The following is a 24,719-nucleotide window of genomic DNA, read 5'->3' as shown; positions in this document are numbered from 1 at the left end:
TTAATGAAAGTCTCTTGAATTACTTCCTTTTGTGCTGTGGTGGCAATTATGAAACATTGAACTTTGTAAGTATGACGTGACTGACAATACTTGTCCTAGTCCTTTCCTGGCTTGGAAACACCAGCAGCATGATCTTCTTGATATTGACTGTGCTGTTATTGAGCACAGTAACAAAATATTATCAAATATTTTCTATATATTTTTTATAAAATATTATTATCAAAATAAAATATTATTATCAAAATAAAATAATAATAAAAAAATCCTTTCCAGTTTTCTTATGAATGTCATATAGTTACTTTAATGGGGGGGTGGTGGTGGTAAGTAATCAACATTCTTCTCTACTGTTAGAAAACTCCTGTTTCTCTGCCCTCCCTATGCCTTTATGTGCATGATGCAGGCCAGTTCCTTCACAGCACCAGCCGTTCTTATGTTTTCCACTCTGCTGGAGTGGAAAACCTTATTTATTTGCACCTATGCCTGCTGTGTTTTCATTCAGTTTTGGTTTTGCCTTTATCTGCTTGTGTTTTTTACTTTGCCACTTGAGTCTTTGATTCGGGTGACCTGATAACGCTCAGACCTTGCGTGAAAAATACAATGGCAAGGCACCGGCAGGCAAAATGCAATGGCAAGGCACTGGTAGGCTTGAGGAGGGCTTGAGTTCCTCTTTTGCTCAAGATTTATTGTGTTGGTGTTCCCCTTCCCAGTCTGTTGTGATCTTTTGCAGGTCTTCCCAGCTAGTGTTTTATCTTGTAAGTAAGTTCCTCCCAAAGAACTCTGTATTTCACTTACATTCTAAAAAGCCTCCGCTTTACTGGTAAGAGCTGTTCTTGATGAAGTGCATAGCCCTCTGTTGACGCTTGTGCACATTGGCTATTGAAGTCTGTGTACAGCCAAGCAGCATAAAAGACTTGTGCTAAAATGAAAATGGTCACCTGGACACTTAGTAGAAGTGGATTTCATTACTGTCATTCCCCTCTTTTTCCCCCCTGGCTAAACTAGCACCCATCTTTCAATGTTTCAAGTGCCATGTTAAATTGGTGTTGTCCAGTGGGGAAAAACAGGATGCCGTAGAGGTATTGTGGAGGTAGATAGGGGTAGGGACCAGCTGGACAACTTAACATCTGCACTTAGTTGTAGAGTTATTTCTGCTCAAAAGAAGGTCTGCATCTCCTTGCTTCTATATCCAGGACTTCATTTGAGCAGGGAAAAGAGAGCCTTGATTTGATACGCTGTAAATACCGTGTGTGATCTGAAGTCCAAGAGAAGGCTTCGCTGTTTACACTGTCAATGTGCTACCATGTGGAAGGGCTGAACTCACTCAAGAAGTGGCAGCTCTCCTCGCTGGCATGGATCCAGTTACTAGCAGTAGTTGGAGCTCTCCTATGACTGTGACAACTGCCTGAAGAGTTTGATGGTTTGGTTGTTGAGACACCTAATCCAGCCAGGAGCTTTTGTTCCCTTGGAAAGCTGAACAGTTACAGCTGTAACAATAAAAGTCAGAAAATGAGTTAAAGCACAATTGCATGTATGGGAGTGCTAAAAAGTAAGCAGTTTTTTAAGAAGTGAATTTGCAAATAGTAAATACAAATGTAATGATGACCTGGTGGTTTCTTACCATAATGGCCTTTTATTTGTTCCTTGGTAATGATGTGCACAGTTCTTTCGTTTTGCATTTCTTACAAATCCTGCGTTCATACAAAACATTCTGGTGGAAGAACCAGGGTTACTTTTTTGTAGTATGAACCTGTGCTGTGGATAAAAAGAGGATTTCCAGGACTACCAAATGGTGTTTTGAAGCTGTCTTTGCACAAATGGTATTGCTGTTTTTGTAATGCACGGAATCATAGAACCATAGAATAGAATGTGTAGTTTTGTCTCTCTACCTCTTAAAAAATGAACTAACTAGCTACTCCATGCTGAGTAACCTCTTTAGATTGTGACCTTCCGTGTAATATTTGCTTAGAAAAGTCTATGAATTAAGAAGAAAGTGAGAGAAGCAATGAATGAACCAAAACCAAAACTGACTCTTGGTTTTGTTTTCAATACAGCTATTTTGAACTGGAGAGCAATGGCCTGCGGGATGAGATTAGATATCACTACAGGTTTAATGGGAAGTCCAGAACAGAGGTGTTCCCATACCGTCTGGCAGATGGACAGTGGCATAAGATTGCTGTGTCACTCAGTGAATCCCACCTTCTGCTCCACGTGGACTGCAACAGGTAAGAAAATGTGTTCAGTAATTTATATTTCTTTGAAAAATGTTCCCTACTTACACACAGGAATAAAATTGGAAAAGGAGAGTGATTACTAGCATTTTTTTTTTAAATATCCAACTTAAAAAGCACAGTGAACTGCCATGGGAGAAGAAAAGGAAAGCAAAGCATTCAAATAAAACAATTCATTGTGATTATGAACACATGTGGAAAAGGCTGATTGCCAACTGGGGAGTATTAAATGCATCTCTGTGGTTCAGGCACCAGGTGATGTTACGTTTAACTGTGATTGCATTGAAGTGAGATAGGTTGGTGTTACCTGTTCTGTTGTGAACTGCTTCACTCAGCGTACCTGAAAACTTGAAGAAGAGGTAGATGTGTCAAAGGCATTTTAATTCTATTTTGCATAATCAAGCAGTTCACTCTTTATTGTTTTGCTACCTGCTGCCCCACTTGGGGACTTCCGAGACACCTGGAAGCTTCTTTCTGCATGTCTAGAGCTGGTGCTGTTTCTTTTCTGAAGGGTGTTCTGTCTGTCATTGCACTTTTTTTCCTTTTAAAAGTTGAGAAGCCTGCAAGGTGCAGATTGTCAGGATTTCAAGGAATAAAAAGCAGCAAACCCAGAATCTCTCTTTCCTAGGATCTCTCTTGCCTTAGGACTTGATCTCACAATGTGCTGAAGACTTGGGCTTTTGCTGACTTAGTGGTTGATGAGGAAAGTCAGCCTGAAATTAGGACTTTCAAAACAGGCTTTAGGAATGAGGAAAATGAACCATTACTTTTGCGTCATCTTAAACCAATATTAGTATAAAAATACCCTTTGTGTTCAGTGAGAGGATCAGCAGGTGCCTTTTGGAATTGTGGCACTTAATAGGTAGGGTGCTGGTAGCAGTTATTTTTTCTCAAGACTTCATTTTGTTGCAGGCAGAGTAAAGGTGTAGGAGTATTACAGGAGAATGAGGTTACTGGAACATTTGAAAAATTTGGACTAAAGTAATTCTGAGATACTGTTTTGAGGAGAAGGTTACAACCATTTTTTGCAACTGCATTAACTACTGACAGTAACAATCTAATGTGAAGGAAGGTTCTTATTGAATCCTTTGACTTGGGCCCTACAAGTAATTAAATGCTTGGAGCAATTTTAATTTCATTAAGACACAAAATCCACAATTTGTCAAGATCATTTCAACTCTCTGATTTATTTCTCTTATCATTATTTGTCTACCTGTTATATTGTTTCTTGGCTTCAACAGTATCCTTTTTTATTTGCTTATTGTCTGGGTTTTGGTACAGGTTCTTCATAATGTGTTTAGGAAGGCCCTTTTTAGCAGATTGTTTTGCTGGCTGCACAGTGTGTGAGACAACACAAAACATCTGCCTGGTGCAGAAGTCTATCCAGGGACAGGAGAGCTGCTCAGAGTCATGGTTCAGACCTGATTTTCTTTACAGCAACAGGCAGCAATAGATAAATACAGTGATGGAATGAGCTGTGCTGTCATAGGAGGTGATAAATATGTATAGACGTCTCTGTCAGGTGGGCTTAAACAGGCAACTCATGTGAAAAGTAATGGGAATGGTTCTGAAAGCATGACTTGAGGGCTGATCATAGTAGAAGTTTTAGTGAGGAAAAAAAAAGAAGAAAAGGAAGTCTTTGAGTTCCTGAGTCAGCTGCGACACCTCTATACAGTTAATCAGAGAATTTTGTGGATGTTGGTGTTATAGATTCCTTCATTATCTCTCAATGCGGTACATCTTTGCACTCGGAGGAGGAGTCATCATCTTGTTCATCTTTGGACGAGCATTTCCCAATGATACTGCAGTAAATGTCAAAGATGTGAAACCGGAAGAGCAAGCCAGTGAGGGGTACTTCTGGGCACCTCTGAAAATCCTGAGCCTTCTTCATGGTAGTGTGAGGAAAGGTGCAGTTGGTGGTATGCACAGAATGAGGTGTTGAGGGCTGCAGAGTTTACCTGTAGATGTCACCATTTCAGGCTGGTGTAGTGTCAGTGGCTCTCAGCAGAGTTCAGGTGCTTAATGGGAAGTGACGCTTGGGCAGACTTAATGGAACAAGTAGGTTGCAGGGAGAGGGAATAGGACTGCAGTTAGTAGATAGACCTGTCCCATCTCCTGTGGAGATTGAGTGTCATCAGAACAAGAATTTCGCTTGAAATGTACCTACTGAGTTACAGAAGTTCTGTGCTTTTTACTTACTGTTCTTTCCCCGTAAGAACGAAAACAAAGCGAAAAGAGAAAAAAAGAAATCAAACAAAATGAATCCCTTGGATTCTTCCTGGTTTTCTTTAAGGGGGTTGTAACATTGATTCCTTAGAGAAATGCATGAATTTGTATAAATGCATTACTCCTTTTTGTTTAGGGCTATGGTAATAGGTTATGCATTTGGAAGGCTGTTGTGAGCGGTTTGTGAATGCAGTGTTAATAAAGTTAACCTGTATCTGAGAGTGATGGAAAGTGTTTGCATTGGGGAAAATATCCAGCCACAGCCTAATTTTGCTGCAGGATTTGTACTGATATCCAAAGCTGGTCTCTGGCCTCCAAAACCTGCAGTAGATCAAAAAGCATTGGAGATGAAACTTTGAATTTGTAAACAGGTAGTCGAACCTACTGTTATTTTTCCAGCCTTATCACCCATATTACTCTGATTGGTAAAATTGCTTTGACATTTGGTACTTGATTGTCTGTTGGATTCAATTCAAAGTTGACTTTGTTTTTCAGACCTGGATAGGTTTGGGAGAAGTACTTGAGAACTAGTAAAAAGCCTTTAGTGCTTTTAAGAGTCATTTTTAAAGCAATGTAATTGCCTCTATTCTAATGAGCTGTAATATGGTGGGGGAGCAGACGTACCACAGAGTTGTATTTGCTCAAGTACATGGCCTTTTGAAATCAGCTCCTGCTGCATCTTACTTGCTCCTTTTGGTGCTTCTTCGAGAACAAGGAGTGAGAACTGTAGCTGAGTTTGATGCTAGAGCTTGGAGCTGCGGATGCAGGAAGATAACTGAGAGTCCAGACTAAAAACCTGTTGAGTGTCACTGGACTCATCTCACTGACTCAAAGAGCCTTTGTGCTGGGTCTGGGCAGTAACCTCTGGCCAGGGATACATCTTGGACAACTGAAATGAGAAGGGAAAAGACTGCATTGATTATAAATGTACAATTGATGCACAAGTAAAACCTGAGTTGAAAGTAACATGGGAATTAAATACGCTGCTTTTAATTCATTGTGTCATCTCCAATGCTGAGTCCACTAGTGATGAACAAACCTTGTTTCAAGATGTTGTTTGTAAGACCTCTGCTTCTCTACTCTAAGGAAAAGGGGGTTGTTGGGGCTTACTGGTGAGTGTTCAGTTTAGCTAGATCAACCATGTCATTGTCCAGAGGGTCCCTAACCTGTGGCATTAAAGAGTTGATATAATGAAATAAACTCTGCCATGTACCTTCCCAGATTTGGGCTCTGAGGGGAGCAGAGGTAAATGATCCTGCTGTTTTTACCTGCTTTGTCAGGAGATTGGCAGCCCCAGAAGTCTGTCATAGAATCACAGATTGGTTTGGGTTGGAAGGGACCTTAAAGCTCGTGCAGTTCCAACCCCCTGCCACGGGCAGGGGCACCTTCCTCTAGTCCAGGTTGCTCCAAGCCCCGTCCAACCTGGCCTTGAACACTGCCAGGGATGAGGCAGCCACAGCTTCTCTGGGCAACCTGTGCCAGCACCTCAGCACCCTCACAGGGAAGAACTTCTTCCTAAGATCTCATCTCAATCTCCCCTCTGTCAGTTTAAAGCCATTCCCTTCCCTCTTGTCCTGTCCTCGTCCAAAGTCCCTCTTCAGTTTTCTTGTAACCCCTTTAGGCACTGGCAGCTGCTCTAAGGTCTCTCTGGAGCCTTCTCTTCTCCATGCTGAGCAAGCCCAGCTCTCTCAGTGTATATCCAGAGCAGAGCTGCTCCAGCCCTTGCAGCATCTCTGTCCCTTCCTCTGGACTCACTCCAACAGCTCCAGGTCCCTCTTGTGTTGTTGCCCCAGAGCTGGATGCAGGACTGCAGGAGGTTCTCCCCAGAGCACAGTAGAGGGGCAGAATCCCCTCCCTCGACCTGCTGCTCATGCTCTGTGGATGCAGCCCAGCACATGGTGGGGTCCTGGGCTCAAGCACACACTGTGAGGTCATGGGGAGCTTCTCATCAATTTTTGTTGTTTTCGTTCTCATCGACCATATTGCTACAAAGGTCCTCTCGTCTTCAGACAGTATCAGTATTCCTTTAACTGAACTCTGCAGGCGCAAAAGGGAGAAAGGCACTTTGCTGCAAAAAGGAATGCTTTGCAGTGAAAATACGTGCTGGAGTGCCTTTAACTGCAAATCCAGGCTCTGATGGATACTTTCAGCTGTTTTATGTAGGGGCTTGGTATGAGCATAAGAGAATAGATTATAAAACTGGAGCAGGCTGGAAAGTAGTCTCCAGTTGAAAAACTGTGTTGTCTTTTTCTTTTATGTTTCTCCTGATAGAACAGCACATTAGGGAATAGAAAAACGCATGAGCAGGGAGAGGTTTTTAATTGGAAAAATAAATTAAAGCAACAGAATCCAAATATGGGACTCCAAGACATCTGAGTTGTTATAAGTAACGTATTCTGGCTGCCAACCTGAGGTTTTCAATTTATCTAAACAAAGTCTTGTGACTTTAATTAAAATGTAATAAGTTTAACAAAGGTTAAAGGATGTATTTACAAGAGGGATTAGCTGCTTTACACTCTAAAACCCTTCCGCTGTAGACAAGAGGTGGTGTGGTGGCAGTATTAAGCAAGTTGGTAATTTACTCTCAACATGTGAATATGATTTTGTGACCCAGATTGCTTCTGTGCTCTTCAAGCTGTAACAGAAGCCATCAGAGAAATGGTGACTTGGGAAGTGTGCTGTAATTGTGTATTATAGGTGCACCCAACTTCAGGTCTGTGGTCTTGTGGGTTGGAAGTTAATTTCCACCTACTGACTGTCCCTTTTGTTTGAGAGAGGCTGTAAACTCTTTAGCATTAGAGAGATATCCACTGGCATGTCACATCAGCTGCTGTCACGCCTATGTCATTGCAGTTACTGTAGTTAATCTGCAAGGAAATGTTCAGGATGAATTCAGCATTATGTGAGAAAAGATTCATTTTTAAAGAAGTATTTTAATAGCTGGGATGTTTCCTTGACTGGGTAATGCATCAGCAGAATGGTAGTATGGTTGTGACCAAAGACTGAGTGATGATATGTCTTAACCCAGTCCCTCATTATGATGAAAGTTGATTTGTTTCATCCTGGAAAAATAAGCTGAACTTTTTTTTTTCATACTGCATGGATAGAATTGGGAGAAGGCCATGAGTATTTATGAAAGTGCTGGAAAAGCACTATGGAACACAACTGAGAGCAGTCTGTAGCTCTGCCTGCCTGTCCTACATCCTTTTACTACCTCTGGAAGGCAAGCAACCACTTGTGCAGGTTCCTGTGTACTGTGCTGTAGCAGAGGCCTCACGTAGCTCCTGCTCAGAGTGGAGCTGCCATCTGCTTTGGCTTTCTTTCAGGAGCTGATCCAGGTCCTGTGGGTGTCAGTTATTGAAGAGTAAAAGTCAGCCTCCAGGGCCTGGGTTAAGGCTCCTCAACAGGAGCTTGTGGCAGCCTCTGAGTTTTAGGGGTCTGTGGATCAGAGTTAGGTAGCTGCAAAGCCCAGCTACTGCTGTATATAGACTGGATTTAGCTGGATTTAGCACTGGGACTTGCAGGGCTTTCTGGGAAATGGAAAATGTTGACAGACAGGTTGATGACTTGAGCAGGGCAGGAGTAATATGTTCTGCTTTACCACTGGCATCTCCCTTTCATTGTGTTTGTATGCCATGGGTGCGTTGGAGAGAGAGGATGGGTAATGACAGAGGAAATAATCTGAAATCATGACTGGCAAGCCTCAAATGATTTAGTAATTTCCTAAAGTGTGTGAAGAGCTGTATTATCCCATTCTCAAGTATATTTTACAGTGGCCCGATACATATGTAGACTTCCAGGTTTTTTCAATGTCAAAGTAATAAACCCTTAAATTGGGGTGGTTACTTACCAGAGCAGTCTCTGAACACTTAGCCTGCATAGTTTGAAATGTACCCATCTATTTGTTTCTGTGAATGTTTTTCAGGGGAAATCTCCTGTGTTTTGATTCTGTTTTCATTTGTTGTAGTGCTGATGGGGTCAGATGGGCAGAGGACGAGCACAAGAATTTGAGAATCCACCAGAGAGAGCAAATGTTTTGAGTTTTGTTCTCTTTGGAATATAAAACAATTATCTTGCTCCAGCCAGGCAGATTAACTGAGATCCAACCCAGAAATGAACTCTCCTGTTTGAAGTGGTTAGCTAACTGGAGTTTAGAACTGGAAGTCACATAGGGTAGTACTGGAGCTGAATTGAGAAATGGTAGTATAATTTTAGTTAAATACTTTTATAAATGCACTGGCCCTTTGCCAAAGAACAGATGGGAACTCCTCTGAAGTATTCAGAAGCTGACTTGAGATCTGAGTCGCCATATAGCAAATAACACAGTCTTTCCCAATGATCTGAAACCTCCCGAGTGCTGTGGGGTGGGAGACCTTTTGTGTCACGCCAACCACTTACCTTAAACTTGACTGCAAGATGCACTATGCAGCGTCCCTGGGGTGGAATCCTGGCCCCAGTGAAGTCACATTGCAGTGAAAACTCTCCTTGACTTCAGCTGAGCCATGCTTTCACCTCCTCTCAGGTGCTGTGAGAAGTGAGCTCCAAACCTGAGCACTGTCCCTGGAGAGTGCTTTTCTGTCTGTCTGCCTGACAATTTCCATCAAAACTTGATTTTAGCACCAATATAGTGGCTCGTTCAATGTTTGCTGTGTGTTTCGTACACCACCTCAGTCATGGCCAATTAGTTATTATGGAGAGAGTGCAACGTTGTCTTTCAAACCACCAAGGCTAAAATGGGCAGTTGAAGAATACCCTGGGAAAAGGGAGCTGTGAGTTATCTGAGGAACTTGTGGCAAGAACTGAGGAACATGGGAAGAGTCGGCCCTCCAAAGGGTCTCAGAGACTGGCTAATGGGGAGGAGCGGCAGCTGCAGGGAGAGGCTTGCCCAGTGCAAGACAGCGCTCATGGGAGGGCTCTGGCAGGACCGGGCAGCAAAGGCAAGGTACGAGCAAGCAAAGCCCGTGATTCTCAGCCTGCTGTTACCTTCAGTCACGAAAGGAAATTGGCTCTGGAATATGGATGAGATGATTTTATGATTATACAGAAATCATTTAGTGATGACATGAACTTCTTGATGAGATGATCCTGTGACAAGATATACTGTAAAGAAATTAACTTCTCAGCAGATGATTTTATTTGGAGGGGGGGAAAGAAACTGTTTAGTAGAAAGCTTGCTTGTGAGTGGCTTCCTTTAAATGTAGTTTTTGTAGCAGTGCAGGAAGGAGTTGGAATCAAAAGCCTGATTGTTCTTGCAGTTGCGCCTGTCTTATTGTGCTAGGTAAAGATCAGGGGCTGAGTTTGGTGTGAGGCAGAAAAGAGGAAAGCTGCATATCTTTTGTGAAGAAGGACTGTTTCTAAGCTGTAAGCTTACTGTGCTTCAGGTTCTGCTGTAATGGCCAGTTAGGAAGACCCATATGCTACAGATCTTGGGTCAGGAATTGCCAGGTCCCTGCATAATGCAGGTAGATGTAATAGAAGTCAAGTTTCAGTGCTGCCAGTTCTCACTCAACAAACATGTCATAACAAACACCAGCAATAATCTTAGTTATTTCCCCACTCCCCATGACAAAACGGAGATGGCTCGAGCCATGTAGCCATGGTTTTACCTGTTTGTTCTGGTAGAACTTTATGTTGGGGTTAATTTTGCTGCAAGACCAGAACTGCCAGTGCTACTTTGTGCCATTATCATGATGCACATTTTTATCCTCTTGCTTTCTGATGTCAGATCGGCTTCATTGTTTAGTAGTTGTTTCATAGATACTGTAATACAGTTTTTTAATCTCATATCCATCCCGCTGTAAGGGCTTCTTCTTTTATTTGCGGGAGAAGAGCTTTCCTTCTTTTTATATCTTGGAAGAACCCACTGAAATAATTTTCCCCTCTTTTTTCTAGAATCTGTTTTTAATTGCTTGGTTTAATTGGTTTACTGATATTTGGCATCTGGGATGTGCTCTGAACATTTGGTTCATCTGAGATGGGCTTTTGATATGATGCTTGGTATGGTAAGAAATGAGTGTGCTGTGCTTATAGCTCTCTTGTTAAGAGTTTGGTTTATTCGGTGTTCTTTTTTAGAACCTGATTCAAAACTTGCTGAGGTAAAAGGGTGTCTTTTAGTGATCCCATGGGTTTAGTGTTGTTGTCATTTATATGTGGATTTGTCTCCTTGTCTGTAGTGGATACTTGTGTGCATCGTAAATAAACCTACTGCTAAGTATTTTATGCTCTGGCACTTGGATAGTGCTCTGGATACATCACATATAAGATCCAGTTGAGCTTGTAGTTGGTCATAATTCTCTCACAACTCTTGAAAATCTCAGGCAAATGGGCAAATTTCTGCTTCTGGCTCAAGTCTATTTTCTGGGTTTTTTGCACTTTCAGGAGTGTTTGTTACATGGGTGGATAAACACTGCAGCCTTGTAGACAGGCTGTTAGCCTGGGGTTTAGATACTGTTAGGACTGTTATCAGGAACCAGTTGTATCTGTTTTGTCATTTGCAAAGTGAAGTGAATAATATTGACCTTGTTTGTAAAGGCGTTTGAGTTCACCTCAGTGTCTCCAGATGAAAGATGCCATACAGGGGTAGTACTCTGCAAAAAAAGCATTTCCACCCTTCATGTAGCCAATGTCATGTCATTTAGTGGGTCCAGTCCTCTGCTTGAATCAATAACAATGATTTGGTTTAGTTTCATGCCCAAGAAATACTACTAAAATTCAGTGAAACATGCTCCTCTAATCACCTTTACTTGCATTTGTTTCATTTCCTCCTGTTGGTTAGAGGGCTTGAAACTTGATTTGCCTTTCTCTTGAATGAAAGAGTGAGAGATGGCTGTCAGAGTTTTATTTAGATACATATTTACTTTTAAGTTTATTTTGTAGTTGGAATAATAAAACTGAAAAGTAGAGCACATTAACCTTATCTCTGTGATTATACAGGAAAATCAATGAAATTGTTTGGGTAACAGAGTTTGAAGAGAACTTAAAACCTGAGCATGCCCTCGTGAGTCTTTTACCCAACATATCCTATTACTGGATACCTCCTGGAGCTGAACAATAACTTTTGATTAATACTTGGCAGTTATTGTTACATATTCAAAATTTAATAACAAAAGGCTTCCCTCAGACCCTGAGATTTTAATCTAAATTGTTTTCCTCTCTTGTGTGATAGTGAACTCCTAGACTAAGACAGAGGAGATGGCACAAAAAAATCAAAGTTTCCCTCAGGAAAGGTGATTTTTCTGAAACGGAACACTCTGAACTGAATGAATAATTCAGTTCAAGTTGCTCCAGACCTGAATGTGTGTCAAATAATGCATTCTATCTGTAAACACTATCAAGAAAATCCCATCACATTGGTATTGACACATTTTCATTGGGAAGCGTAGAGAAAATGGGTTGAAAGAGAAATACGTAATGATAACTTATTTCTTTTTAAAATCAGTTTTTAATCCTTTTGGAAGGATAGACATAAAGACAAATGCCAATGTCCTGTCTTAAAGCGAGAGACTGATCTAATCATCAGTTTCTTTAAGCAGTTGGGATTGAGAAAATACCTTGGACAAACTTTTTAAAGCTGCTGGTTATTTTCGTATAATAGACTCTGTTAGGAAGCCTGACATTTAGTGTTTCGTGGAATCCCAGACTGGTTTGGGTTGGAGGGGACTGTAAAGGTCATCTGGTTCCAACACCCTCCCATGGGCAGGGACACCTTCCACTAGACCAGGTTGCTCTAAGCCCTGTCCAGCCTGGCCTTGAACACCTCTTCCCTCCAGCATATTGACCGCACCACACAGCTTGGTGAGGGTGCTCAATCCCATTGTCCGTGTTGCCAGCAAGGATGTTAAACAGAGAAAGACTGATGCAAAATATGGAGGAACCTTCCTCTCTCCTTTGACATTCCATTACAGAAGTTGAGTGCTATTTGGAAGACTTTGCTGTGAACAGCACGTTATTTTGTGTGACTTTTCTACACCCTTCAGTTTATTTAAAGGATCTGAGGATCCAGATGGATCGAATGGTTGCAAGAGAATGTCAGTTTTGAGGATCAGGTTTTTGAATTGCAAAAACATGTTTCGATGATTCACCCTAATGTCAGCAAGGGCTCCTGTGCAGTTGTTGTGGGGCCTTCAGAGAGTGATTCATTTACTGTAAGATGAATCACACCCTAAAAACACTGATGTCTCTTCATTAAAGAAGTGAGCCTAGAGGACCAGCTCCACTGTAGGAGACATTTAAAATTGGGTGTGATGAATTCAACACCTGGTGGCTACATGGAAATTTATAGCTTCAGTGGGATAAGTGCTGGCCTGATCAGGAACAAAAAAGCCTGTTCTTGGGTTAATAGAGACCAGGGGCTGAGAAATGAGGTTCCTGCCATGCTTCAGCCACATGAATATTTAGACTGCAGCTATTTATTTCTTAATTGTACTACTAATAAGATAAATCTCTCTGGTTCCTGTCTAGCCCATTTAAGAAGGCATGTTCCTATTTTAGTGATCTAGTCATATTTTAGACCTGAAAATTTAGAAATGTCATGATTTGGTGTGCTGCTTTTTAGTAACTGTTGGAGTCTATTGTTCAGAATTTTAGGCAGTTACATCTGGCGATCATTCCCTGTTGGCTAATGTATTCTAATGCAACCAGGCACAAAGTTTATTTTCATGTTCTGCTAAATATTTCAGCTCCTTCCAAAATGCTTCTGGCGTGGCAAATATGTATGTATGAAGTAGAGCTGCACCTCCACAAAAGTGTCCAAGTGTCAACTTTTGCTTGTTCAAGTTGTGTATAAGAAATCTTCACTGCAAGAGGCAATTTCAGGTCACCTTTTTTCCAGAGGGCACGTGGCCCGGTACATGAGGCTGTTAAGCCTCAGTTGTGCCTGGTCTGATGGCTTAGATCTGGGCACTGTCCCTCCCTGACTGTTTTTGTCATCTTGGTTAATCAGTTCGTCTTTCTGTGCTTCTGTTTGCACACATGTAAAATGAGGATATTTCCTCATTTTACCAGAATATTATAAAGATGTTCAAAATAATTTTAGAGTAAATGTGTGGAAGGGAGCTGTCTCCTTGCCCAGCAGAGCTTGATTTCTAGAGAGGTTCTTCCTCTGTGCAGAGAAAGGTGCGTGTACGTGTATTTGCATGCAGATGCTTTGGATGGGCTTCCTTTCAGGAATCCACTGTTCATTTCATAGATTTTCTGTTTCTGTACATTGTGTTCATTATGCCACAGACACCTGTTCAGAATGCATCCTTGAAAAACATGTTTCTGAGGTTTGCGTAAGAATGCTTAATAAATCCAAGTGTGTAGATAGGGTGCAGATACAAAGCACAAGGATCATGGGTCTCTGTCAATTAACAGGTGTTTTTCTTCCTACATGTAGCTAAATGGAAGAGTGGTTAGTGAATGTATTCTGAGCTTGAACGGTTCAAGAAAGAATGTTCATGGCTGTATTACTGCAGGTTTATGGTTTAGCTTCTTTGAAGTATGTTGGCATAAAGTAGGGGCAAATCGAGCTTTCTCTTGGAAAGTGCATGCAGTAAACATAAATCTGAAAGTCTGAAGGATGGAGTAGAGCTTCCATTAACCTGGAGCCCTGGGCCTCCTCATGCTGGAGGGGCTGTTCAGTCTGCAGTGATTTTAGAGACTACAGTTCCCCAGAGCCCTCTTTCTAAGCATTCCTGTTCTTGTGAAGTGTATTGTGCATTTCCCTATGTGGATACCAAAGCCAAATGTATTGGAAACTGGTCTCCAAGGAGCTCTAGACCAGCACTTCATAACCTGGAAGTATAGTAGATGTAATTTAACTATTTATATGGCTAATACAAAGTATTGGCCAAGCATGGATCAAGCCATCTAAAGTGACACACCTCAGCCCAGAAAAATCAAGCAAAGGAATGAGAATGATGAATGAGCTTAATGTAGATCTTAAAAAAGAAGGATCCTTTTGTATCTGTTCAGCAACAGCAGTTTTTCAGCCTGAAAAACATCTCTTTTCTTACAAAGGAAAACCAGTAGAGGAAGGGGAGCAGAGCAAGGTTTTTTCCCAGTTTATAAGCAACAGTTGTAAGAAATTTTCACCTGTAAGTAGAAGCTTTTCTCATTACCCTTTGAGATATGTTACAAAATGTTTGTGCTTTGTGGGTTTTTCTAAGTGAGGGAAACCCCTGAACAATCACCTCAGTGATCAGTAATACTTGGTAGCTTTGTACATGGCACACATCCATGGGTAACCCTGATGTCTGGGTGAAACCCTGTTCCCAACTGCTAAGGTAGCAAGTATCGCCTTAATAATGCTGTATGGACAGGGTATCTTCAATACCTGTCAAGTCTCTCTCCTTCTCAGAAACCTGCGCTAGGAATGCTGCAGGGTTTCTGATGTTCTTGTGACTTCAGACATGAACTTTTGGCCAGGAGCTGTCGCTGGTTCCTGCTTTACTCCAGCTGCACACTGGTCAGCTCTGCTGGCCACCAGCAGGCAATGCCTGTTGTGGTGAAGCTTTGCTCTCTGATACTTGAAAACGCTTGTTTTCATCTTTATTAAATATTAAATTGTATTTCAAATTTATTAAATATAAAAATTCCTTAACTCTCAGTCTCTAATTAAGAGTTAGTAATGCTGTCATGTCTCTGCTCAGATTAGTTCAGAAGCTTCTTGCATGTAGTTCCAGTTTTATTTTGTGTAGCTGTTTTCTCTTTGTGTGGCAGATTCTAGTCTTGCTGGAAAAGTCCCTTGGATTTTTTTGTATCACTCTCCCATTTTGTCAGGAGATGCAGGGATCTGGTTTGTGGTTTGTGGTTTTTATTTTTTATTTATTTATTTTTAATTTTTCTTCATTAGAGAAGTGGTACATGGTGAACCATGTTCCTTGTTATTCCTTTTTCTTTCTTTTTTGACTGTTATGAATTCAGATGTGCTTTTTGACCTGTTCATTTCCCAAGAGTATAGAGATAAGCTGTGTGTATACTTGCTGGGGCTTTTCTGCTGATGTTTAACAGTAAACAGTAATAAAGTAAGCTCTCATTGTTCACTAAGCAGATAGTGTCAACCAAAGCATCTTTTTCGCTTGGAAAATAAACGAGGACTGATCTACATCTCATTCCTTCTCTTGAATCCTAAGCCTGTTACTCTATGGGCAGATCTACAGAGAAGAAAACCAACCAGTCTCTTTGACACATACAGAATAAGGCACAAACCAACCTTTAATTAATCCCTTAATTTAACATAAATCCCTGCTTCAGAAAAGGAATTAGAGTAGAACAGTAAAGGAATATGGGGAACACATGTTATGAATGGCACTTTCTGCAGAGAATCTGGGAGGAAGGTTGCTACAGCCTTTTTCATATAGGTTGAAAGTCTTTGTTAAATCCTCAGAAAGGGCAAGATAAACCACTTTGGCCTGTCTCTGATGTGTTTTCCTTCCTTGCTGTTGTTGAACTGCCATATAGTAATGTCGGTTAGGATTTGGGTTTTTTACTATGTAATTGCAGACAGATATTGTAGAGTTCCTTTATAAACTGTAACAGGGCCAGGTGAATAAAAATCAAATATTCCTCAATAAGTCGTGTTGTTGAACCTGTTCGTCATTGGGATTTTATCTGTTAGCAGAAATGGAGTTCATGGAATATTGATGAGTCTTTTTACGAGATGAGAAATTTTCTGGTGAGTACATTATTGAACTAAGTCATGACTAAAGATGTGCTATACATCCACAGAGAAATTCTTAGTATGATAGTGCAATTCCGTGAGTGGTTTTCTCATGAAGAATGTCAGTTCTTTGTTCCCCATCCAGCATTTTGCAGCAGTTTTGCATTTGAGTAGATCTTCAATTCTGCATGAGGTATGGCAGTGGGGGTCTATTTCCACTTTACAATATTAATAGAGATGGTGCATGCAAAATTCCTCTAATTCTCAAAACATGGTTTAAAAGAATGTTGGCATGTTTTGCTGTGTGAACAGGTAAAACAGCTCAGCATGGTAATTTTAGACATAGTAAGAAGTGATTAACTAGCAGAGGCAGAAATTTCCCAGAGCTTTGAATGTATCATGTTGATGAAATGTGATGAACTAGGGCTGGTGATGATTATAATTAACTTAAGCAATAAAATCATGAGTATTGGAAGACATCTTTGGACTCCTGTACTTGCACTCAAGCTGGAATTTTTATATAACTGTTCTGTTCTTGGGTTTTCTGTTGGTTTTTTTTAAGGAAATAGTAAGTTTGCCTCCAGCTTTTTAGATTGCTTCCATTTGGTTTTGACAGATGGTTTCCTTCTTTTCTGGATAAGTGGAAGTGGGTGGAATATCTGACTCTTTGTTGTTTGACATAAACACTTTTATAGAGCTTTCTTGAAGTTCTTGAACACCAGGAGTTTTTTCTAGGCCTTTGCAAATGTATGAATTGTAGAATAACGTGTGGTGGGTTTGACCCTGACTGGACACCTCCACCAAAGCCACTCTATCGCTCCTCCTCCTCAGCTGGACAGGGGAGAGAAAATGGAATGAAAGGCTCGTGGGTCGAGATAAGGATAGGGAGAGATCACTCACCAGTTACTGTCACGGGCAAAAGAGACTCAACTTGAGGAAATCAGTTTAATTTATTACCAATCAAATCAGAGCAGGTTAATGAGAAATAAATCCAAACATTAAAACACCTTCTCCATACCCTTCCTCCCGGGCTCAACCTCACTCCCAAATTCTTTGCTTCTTTCCCCCAGTGCTGCTGGGGGACAGGGAATCAGGGTTATGGTCACTTCATCACATGGCTCTGCTGTTCTTTCCTCCTCATGCTGTTGCTGATGGGTTTGGCTTTGAACAGTTGCAGATCCCTCTTGGAGCCAGCTGGCATTGGCTCCACCAGACACGGGGGAAGCTTCTGGCAGCTTCTCTCAGAGGCCACCCTTGTAGTTTCCCCCCTACCAAAACCTTGCCAATATATGTGGCAACTTAGAACACAGAATTCAATGATTACACTTGGTGAGCTTGGGCTAGAAACACTTGGAGTATAAATGGGAAGATGACTGTGCAATGAATTGTGTTGGTTGACTTGTATTTTAATGTGGTGTTCATTTTCTGTGTTTGTTTTAAAGCCATAGCTTTAAAGAAAGAAGAAAAATAGTTTCACCCCTTTTAAACATACAGATAATTTCACCCCTTTAAGCCGCAGGTCTTGACACATTCCCAGTCTTTTCCATTGGCTGTCATGCTGGTGTGACTGCACGGCAGTGCATACTCCTTGTGAGCTGGATAGCAATGGAAATGTATTTCAGTAATCCTTACTAAGCATGCTGCTTTTGTTCTGAAGCAGTAAGTTCATGGCTCCCACTGATGTGACTTGGCAAAATGAGAATTCAGGAGAAGTAACTTTAGTCAGGAATTTTTGACATTCTAATATGATGATACCTTTGCTGTAGTGGTCTGAGTTCCTGAAAAAGCTGTTATGGAAACTTATTACAGCTTTCCTAAAAATAAACAAACAAAAAACCCCAAGCAAACCTTTTTAAAACTCCAGATACTTGTATTTGTGAATTGAAAAATGCTGTTACAGCAGTTTTTCATTAATTAATTTTAGAAACTTGGAGTGCAGATTACTGCATTCATCTGCAAGTTTATGCAGTACAGAAAGTTTACTTACAGACCTCATGTTACTTGTTGTCATTGTTATTTCTTACTGCTATTGTTGCCAGTTCCTCGAGGAATAACTAGGAAAATGCCCTGTATTGCTAATTACCAAACATATATAGAATCATAGAATGGTTTGGAACCCTCTGCCACGGGCAGGGACACCTTTCGCTAGAGCAGGTTGCTCCAAGCCCCGTCCAACCTGGCTTTGAACACTGCCAGGGATGGGGCAGCCACAGCTTCTCTGGGCAACCTGTGCCAGCGCCTCACTACCCTCACAGGGAAGAACTTCTTCCCAATGTCTCATCTCAGTCTCCCCTCTGTCAGTTTAAAGCCATTCCCCCTTGTCCTGTCCCTACAGGCCCTTGTCCAAAACCCCTCTCCAGGTTTCTTGTAGCCCCTTTAGGTACTGGAGGCTGCTCTGAGGTCTCCCCGGAGCCTTTTATTCTCCAGGCTGAAGAAGCCCAGCTCTCTCAGCCTGTTTCCAGAGCAGAGCTGGCCCAGCCCTCGCAGCTGCCCCACCACCTCGCAGAGGTCCCATTCTGTAGGAGACCTGTGCTGGTGACATGGGCAAGTTGGATGTGCTGTAGTGGCAGCACACTAGAGGACCCAGGCTGAATCAATGCAGTGACAGTAGCAAACAGAAGAGGCGGATAAAATCTCTCTGGTGGAGAAAACGAAGGTCTGGGTGCAAATGTAGAAAGAAAAATGGTGTGGGAGGAGAGGTGGAATAAAGGTTCCTTGTGAAGTTTATTCCAAATCCTAAACAGTCTGAAAATCCCAAAGGGTTGTTTCTCTGGTTGGATCTTGGAAAGATGTGCACCTTTCTTCCAGAATGGATAGGTTTAATAGTTTTTTTTTCCTTTTTGCTTTATAAGGTGCAATATAACTTCCTAACTGTCAATGATAAATACTGTGTTTAATGAAAAATCCAGTTTTTTGTTTTGGTACTACTTTCCATCTTTTACTGTTAACTGATTGTGACTAGGAGCTCTTCAGAGGAAAAAGAGGATTGGAGTAATGGCAATGTGTTTCCTCTACAGGATTTATGAACGTGTTATTGATCCCCCAGAAACGAATTTGGCACCGGAAAGCAGTATATGGCTTGGGCAGAGAAACAGGAAACATGGTTTCTTTAAGGTAAGCAGATAGAAAATGGCACATGAAGAAGGAATTAATAAATAGTCCACAGGATGTTCCTGTTTAGTTGTCTTAGGCTCCTGAAATCTGATTTGTATGAATTTTAGTAGAAACTGTGGACTTGGGGTTTGAGACAGGTCCAACATTTGGAGAAAAGGGTGAGAGTAGCATAATCACTGATGCAGTGCCCAGTATTTGGGGGTTTTGTTTGGTTTCCTTCGTGGAGATTTCACCTGCCTGCTGTGCTCTGCCTTGCCACTCCTTGGGACAGAACGACACTGCCCAGGGAGAGCCAGCGTCTGTTCTTGGCTTTCGTCTTTAAACCATGAAACAACAGCTTTGCTGTGGTATCCTACTGAGAGAGTGTCGTGGTTTAAGCCCAGCTGGTAACTCAGAAACACGCAGCTGCTCGCTCACTTCCTTGCTTCTTCCTCCCCCCGCTCCCGGAGGGATAGGGAGGAGAATCGAAAGAATGTAACTCCCACGGGTTGAAATAAGAGCAGTCCAGTAACTAAGGTATAATACAAACCACTACTGCTACCACCAATGATAATAATGATAAGGGAAATAACAAGGGGAGAGGATACAATTGCTCACCACCCGCTGACTGATGCCCAGCCCGACCCGAGCAGCGATCTGGGCCTTCCGGGTAACCCCCCTCAGTTTATATACTGGGCATGACGTGCTGTGGTATGGAATACCCCTTTGGCCAGTTTGGGTCAGGTGTCCTGTCTCTACTTCCTCCAGCTTCCCCTCCTCCCTGGCAGAGCATGAGACTGAGAAAGTCCTTGGTCGGAGTAAGCATTACTTAGCAACAAGTTAAAACATTGGTGTGCTGTCAGTGTTGTTCCCAGGTTGAAAGTCAAAACCAGAGCACTGCACCACTTACTAAGAAGGAGAAAAATGACTGCCACGGCTGAACCCAAGACAGAGAGTGGTGAATTTAATCACTTTTGGAGGGCATTTCCTCCTTGATTTCACATCCAGAATACCCTCACCCTTCTGCTGTTTGCCTCAGATGACTCTTGCTTGTTTGCTCCTGTCAGTATTGACTTCTAGAGCGAAGGTCTGCTGGCCTGCAAACCTTCCAGCTTTGGCAGATACCAGCTATTGTATGCAGTGCATTTGCCTTGCTGCAAAGCAGTAGATTTTTCTGTTCCTGGAGTGCATTCCTTCCTTTCTTTCTGTTTTTCTCAGCTAAGTGTGTCACTGTGTTTCTTGATGGAGAATGAGTAGTGGGTTACTGAGTTTTGTTCATGAGCTTCTTTGTCCTTTGGAGCTTCCGTTGCTTCCAAACAGCCTCAGCTGGGAGGCTGGCTGGCTGGTGGGACTTGGGCTGCTCCTACCTTCTAGCTGGAGAGCCTGTCTTTTTCCATCTACAAGGCTCTCCAAACCATCATCGAGTAGGCCAGTATGGGCATGAGGAACTTTTCAGAAGAAAAAGAGGATTCAAGTAATGGCAATATATTTCCAAAATGCAAAGGACAGAGAAATGACCTCCAGCTTGAAAAGTTCTGTCCTGTATGTTTTCTTTCAATCACTGTATACTTTTCTGGTCAAGGCTGAATTGCTGAACCAATGAACAAACAAAATCCACCAACACAACACACCCCCTCCACCTGGAAATTAATTCTTCTAATTTGTGAGCAAGCTATAGAAAAGTTTCTGATGTTTGTTCCCATTTTGGGTAGCGAGCCACAGTGCCAGCATTGCTCAGTGAGAGAGTCTGTAGTGCAGCGATGGCTGATCTGCCCGGCCTCTGTACTGGCATGGATTTGTTGCCAGGGTGATTTGCCACCCACTCCGTTTCCCCTTGGAGCTGTCAGTTCATGAGGTGATTTTCCAAGTTGCTGCTTTTCTGACGAGCTCTCCTCGAAGCCCCCCAGATTTCAACAGTAGGGACAATTATTTTATGCTAAAGTTCTTTTAACACAGCAGCTAACGGTTTTACTGGTAAAACCGAGGTGAAAGGTAACTTTTAGCCTAAATGAGAGTCTGAGAGTTGCTTTGAACGTGGAGTCCATGGAGTCCATTCCATCCTCCAGCAGCTGAGCTGTCACTGTGAGTGAAATCCATAGTATTTATTCTACAGCTGTTGTTTTTTTACCTCAGCTGCTTCCCATAATCCCACAGATGGCAAACATCTGTTTATAGCTCCATAGGGGAAAAAAAAGAAGTTCTGTTGGATTTGCCCATCTTACATTCTTACTTTCTGCAGTCAGAGCCTCACAACTCTGGGATAGTCTTTGTAAATTAATATTTCTACGTGTTAACACTTTGGAAGCAGCAGGGTAGCTAATAATATGCTAATGAGCTGGCAGTTTTTATTGATCATAATTAAAGCCAACAAATGCCTTACTTTGCTCTCTGCATGCTTGAATATTTTACTGACTTCAGCTTCTTCAAGGCAGAAGTATAATTGGTTGTATTTTTTTAATCCTTCTTGAGAGTTTCAGAAATCTTACTGGGGTTGGTTTTCTTCATGTTACTCGATGCAAAAAATGGGAATTTTGCCAGTTTGTCAGGAGATCATATCTCTTTCCATATATTTACATGCTCAGCAGGACCCACCTTTCTTTTTCAGGACAATTTGTTTCACTGGTTTAGCATATAAAAACCTAGATCTGTTTTCCTCAATGTACATAGAGATCTGCAGGGAAATAAGGGTGTTAAAGAAGAATTAGCATTTTTGCCTGTGTGTGCCATGTGGAGCCATGACAATGTATGTAACAAAAAGCACTGGATACTGCTCTGAGGGTCATCTTTGCTGTTCCAAAGATTTTCTTACTTTAGTTAATTGTTGTATCTCTACATAAATGAATAGCATTAAAGCACATTTTGGGCCATGGTGTCATGCCTGTTTTAAATCATAATTCCTCAGTATATCAGCAGAGGAAGGAGTGGATGTGATATTCATAAGTCACTGTGGCCACTTGCTGTCATTTTCCTTATTTATGCTTTTGTTCCACATCCTTCCTTGCAGTGATTATTCCACAAGCAGCCCAGCTGTGTCTGTGGCCTTGCTGGGGAATGAAGTGTTTCATGGTGGACAGAGCCTTGGGCGACATGGTTTAGTGCAAGGTGTCCCTGCCCATGTCAGGGGGGTTGGAACTAGATGATGTTAAGGTCCTTTCCAACCCTAACTATTCTATGATTCTGTGCTGTAATCAAGGGAATTGACTGAAGTCTTCCCCCTTACAACTAGTATCTCTGACTAGTTGTAACTTACCTGCTTATGACCAAGGAGTTTGGACAAGATGGAATGGTTTAGCTGTGGTGGGAGCAAATGCAGAGCAGGCTTTAAAGAGCTTTGTCTGTTTGCTTTGAAGGGAATCTCCTTAATTAATTCCTTTGAAAAATACACACTGACCCTTCTGATTTCTTTGTGTGGCCTAAACCCAAGATTTGTTTTAGGGCTAGAGAATACCATTATAATCAGGTTAGGAAACCAAAGTACATGCAACTGAGGAATAGAGTGATAGGAGACATCCAGGGAACTCTAGGACTCTAGGATGGATCCAACTGCTCCCAGATGAGAATTATCTGCAAAATTCATGTTATCCCTGGGGAGAGCCTTTCCCCTTAAGAGCTGCTGTGGCAATGAGTTCATTCATGCCTTGCTGACCAGGTGATTCATGCTCAAACACAGTGATTTTCATACCTGCTAGAGCTGGGTCTATTAATCTTGCTGCTGTGTCTGGGGATTGTAGAGTAGGTGCTCGAGAAGTATGTTGGTATTTTGACTGCATAGCATTGTATGTGTACTTGGGCACCTGTAGTCATTTTGCTCTCAGGGTTGTACAGACCGCAGTGAGGTACGTGCAGTGCCAGGGGTGGCTGTTGAGGCTGCTCTGTGCAGAGGGCACAGTGCTGATGTGGTGGTGATGGTGTAGCACTGCCTAGGGGCAGGCTTTGGAGCACATCTACTGGTGCCACCACACAGAGCCTTTCACCAGCCCTGGCCGATGCAGCTTGCACAGTGGTGTGGCAGCATTATGCCTGTGGGAGAAGTAGGTTTTAAAGAGCATGAAAGCCAGTGGAGGAAACAGTGGAGGAAATGAAAATGCAGAAGTGGAGGGCTTGTGGAATATATGAGCCTTTTCACAGGATGTGAGAGGAGTCTGTAATAGAGACATGAGAAGTGCAATAAACAGGGATTTTGCATTACATCCTCATGGGATGGGCTTGATATTTAGTGCTGCAGGCCTGAATTTAATCTTGTAGCTGGTAATCTGCCTGCACAGGTGAAGGCTCTTCAAGTTATTGAGTCCTGAAGCTGAGCTGCAGCTTTGGTTGTAATTGACCAAATATTTTAATGATAACACAAAGGTGGTGTCTGCTCGGGAAGGGAAAAAAATGGGAAGATTTTGACCACTGACATCTCCCTGTCATGGCCAAATCCTGGTGGATTTTAATCCTTCATAGAATGTGGACTGAAGAACTCCACCCTGTGCCAAAGTGAACCAGGGCCCTGGGCTTCCCCTGGGGAAATTTGCATGCCTAATTCTCCTGGCTGTGCTTGTAGACAGCTCTCAGCAACCCAGACTTAATGCTGAAGGAGGAACAGTTCAAGTTTGTTCATATGTGTTACAATAATTATGACTGTAATAAGTGTTTGCCTATAGTGAAGTCTTGCTATTAGAAAAATGTGTCAGCAGAATTTGTGCTCTTTGAAGGTTCACTTCTGTATTTGATTGTATTAATTCTGTTTCACAGGGTTTATAGTCTTAGAAGGCGTCTGTATCGGTGAATTGAAGTTCACATATTTTTCCATGGTAACATGCTTTCAAGCAGCCAGAAATTAAGGCACAAAAAATAGTTGTGTTTCCTCTTCAAGTAGTATTTAAATACAAATCCATCTAACAGACAGTTGAGTGGTTAGGCTGAGATGCAACAAACATATTTGAAGTTCAACAGGCACTGTTAAAAAACAGGCTGAGGAAAACATCAGTTATTTCTGGATAATGTCTTGTAGCTGTGCGATATGGTCTGGTGAACTTTGTCATCTCATTTACTCTTGGTTGAGCTTTCCACTGGAGAGGCTTCAGCATTGAACTATATTTGTATGTCTCACCTTCTAATTTCTGGGTGATGGCTGCTGGCAGAAAGAATGTGAAATGGCTTTCAGGATGTCCCATTGCCACTGACAGTATTACTTCTCATTGTTACGACGGTTTCATTATTCTCATAGATGAAAAGGTTAATAAATGTATATACTTCTGCAAGTAAGACAGTGTGATCTGATTATGTCTGTTAATATTTTCAGATAATACTTGATCATGAAACAGTAAGCAGGAAAGAGTGCTTGCTGATTATCTGCTCCTTTAGCAAGTGAGCATGTCAGTGTTGAATGCAACTGTACTTGCCAGGCTTCAAGGACTGTCTGAGCCTGTATTTTATTTGTGGATGGAGTTTTGAGCAAATGACTATGTCTTCAGTGTGCAAAATTCCCTCTATTGCAATTTAACTGAAAATTAAAAGATACTCTTACAAAGCACTAATTTAATAAC

At 41.8% G+C, this 24,719-nt stretch overlaps 1 protein-coding gene across 2 annotated transcripts in view; it reads left to right on the top strand.

The window, feature by feature from the left end:
* Window positions 1–24,719, top strand: part of NELL1 (neural EGFL like 1) — a 283,745-nt gene that overhangs the window by 40,976 nt on the left and 218,050 nt on the right. For both annotated transcript variants that reach the window (XM_030483848.1, XM_030483847.1), the window contains exons 4-5: window positions 2,052–2,222; window positions 19,113–19,209. In XM_030483848.1, coding sequence (XP_030339708.1) covers window positions 2,052–2,222; window positions 19,113–19,209 — 268 coding nt within the window. The remainder of the gene's footprint in view (window positions 1–2,051; window positions 2,223–19,112; window positions 19,210–24,719) is intronic.

The sequence above is a fragment of the Strigops habroptila genome, chromosome 4 (genome assembly GCF_004027225.2).
Source record: "Strigops habroptila isolate Jane chromosome 4, bStrHab1.2.pri, whole genome shotgun sequence".
Classification (NCBI taxonomy): domain Eukaryota; kingdom Metazoa; phylum Chordata; class Aves; order Psittaciformes; family Psittacidae; genus Strigops; species Strigops habroptila.
Note: the sequence above shows the minus strand (reverse complement) of the source record. Positions and strands in the feature narration are given on the sequence as shown.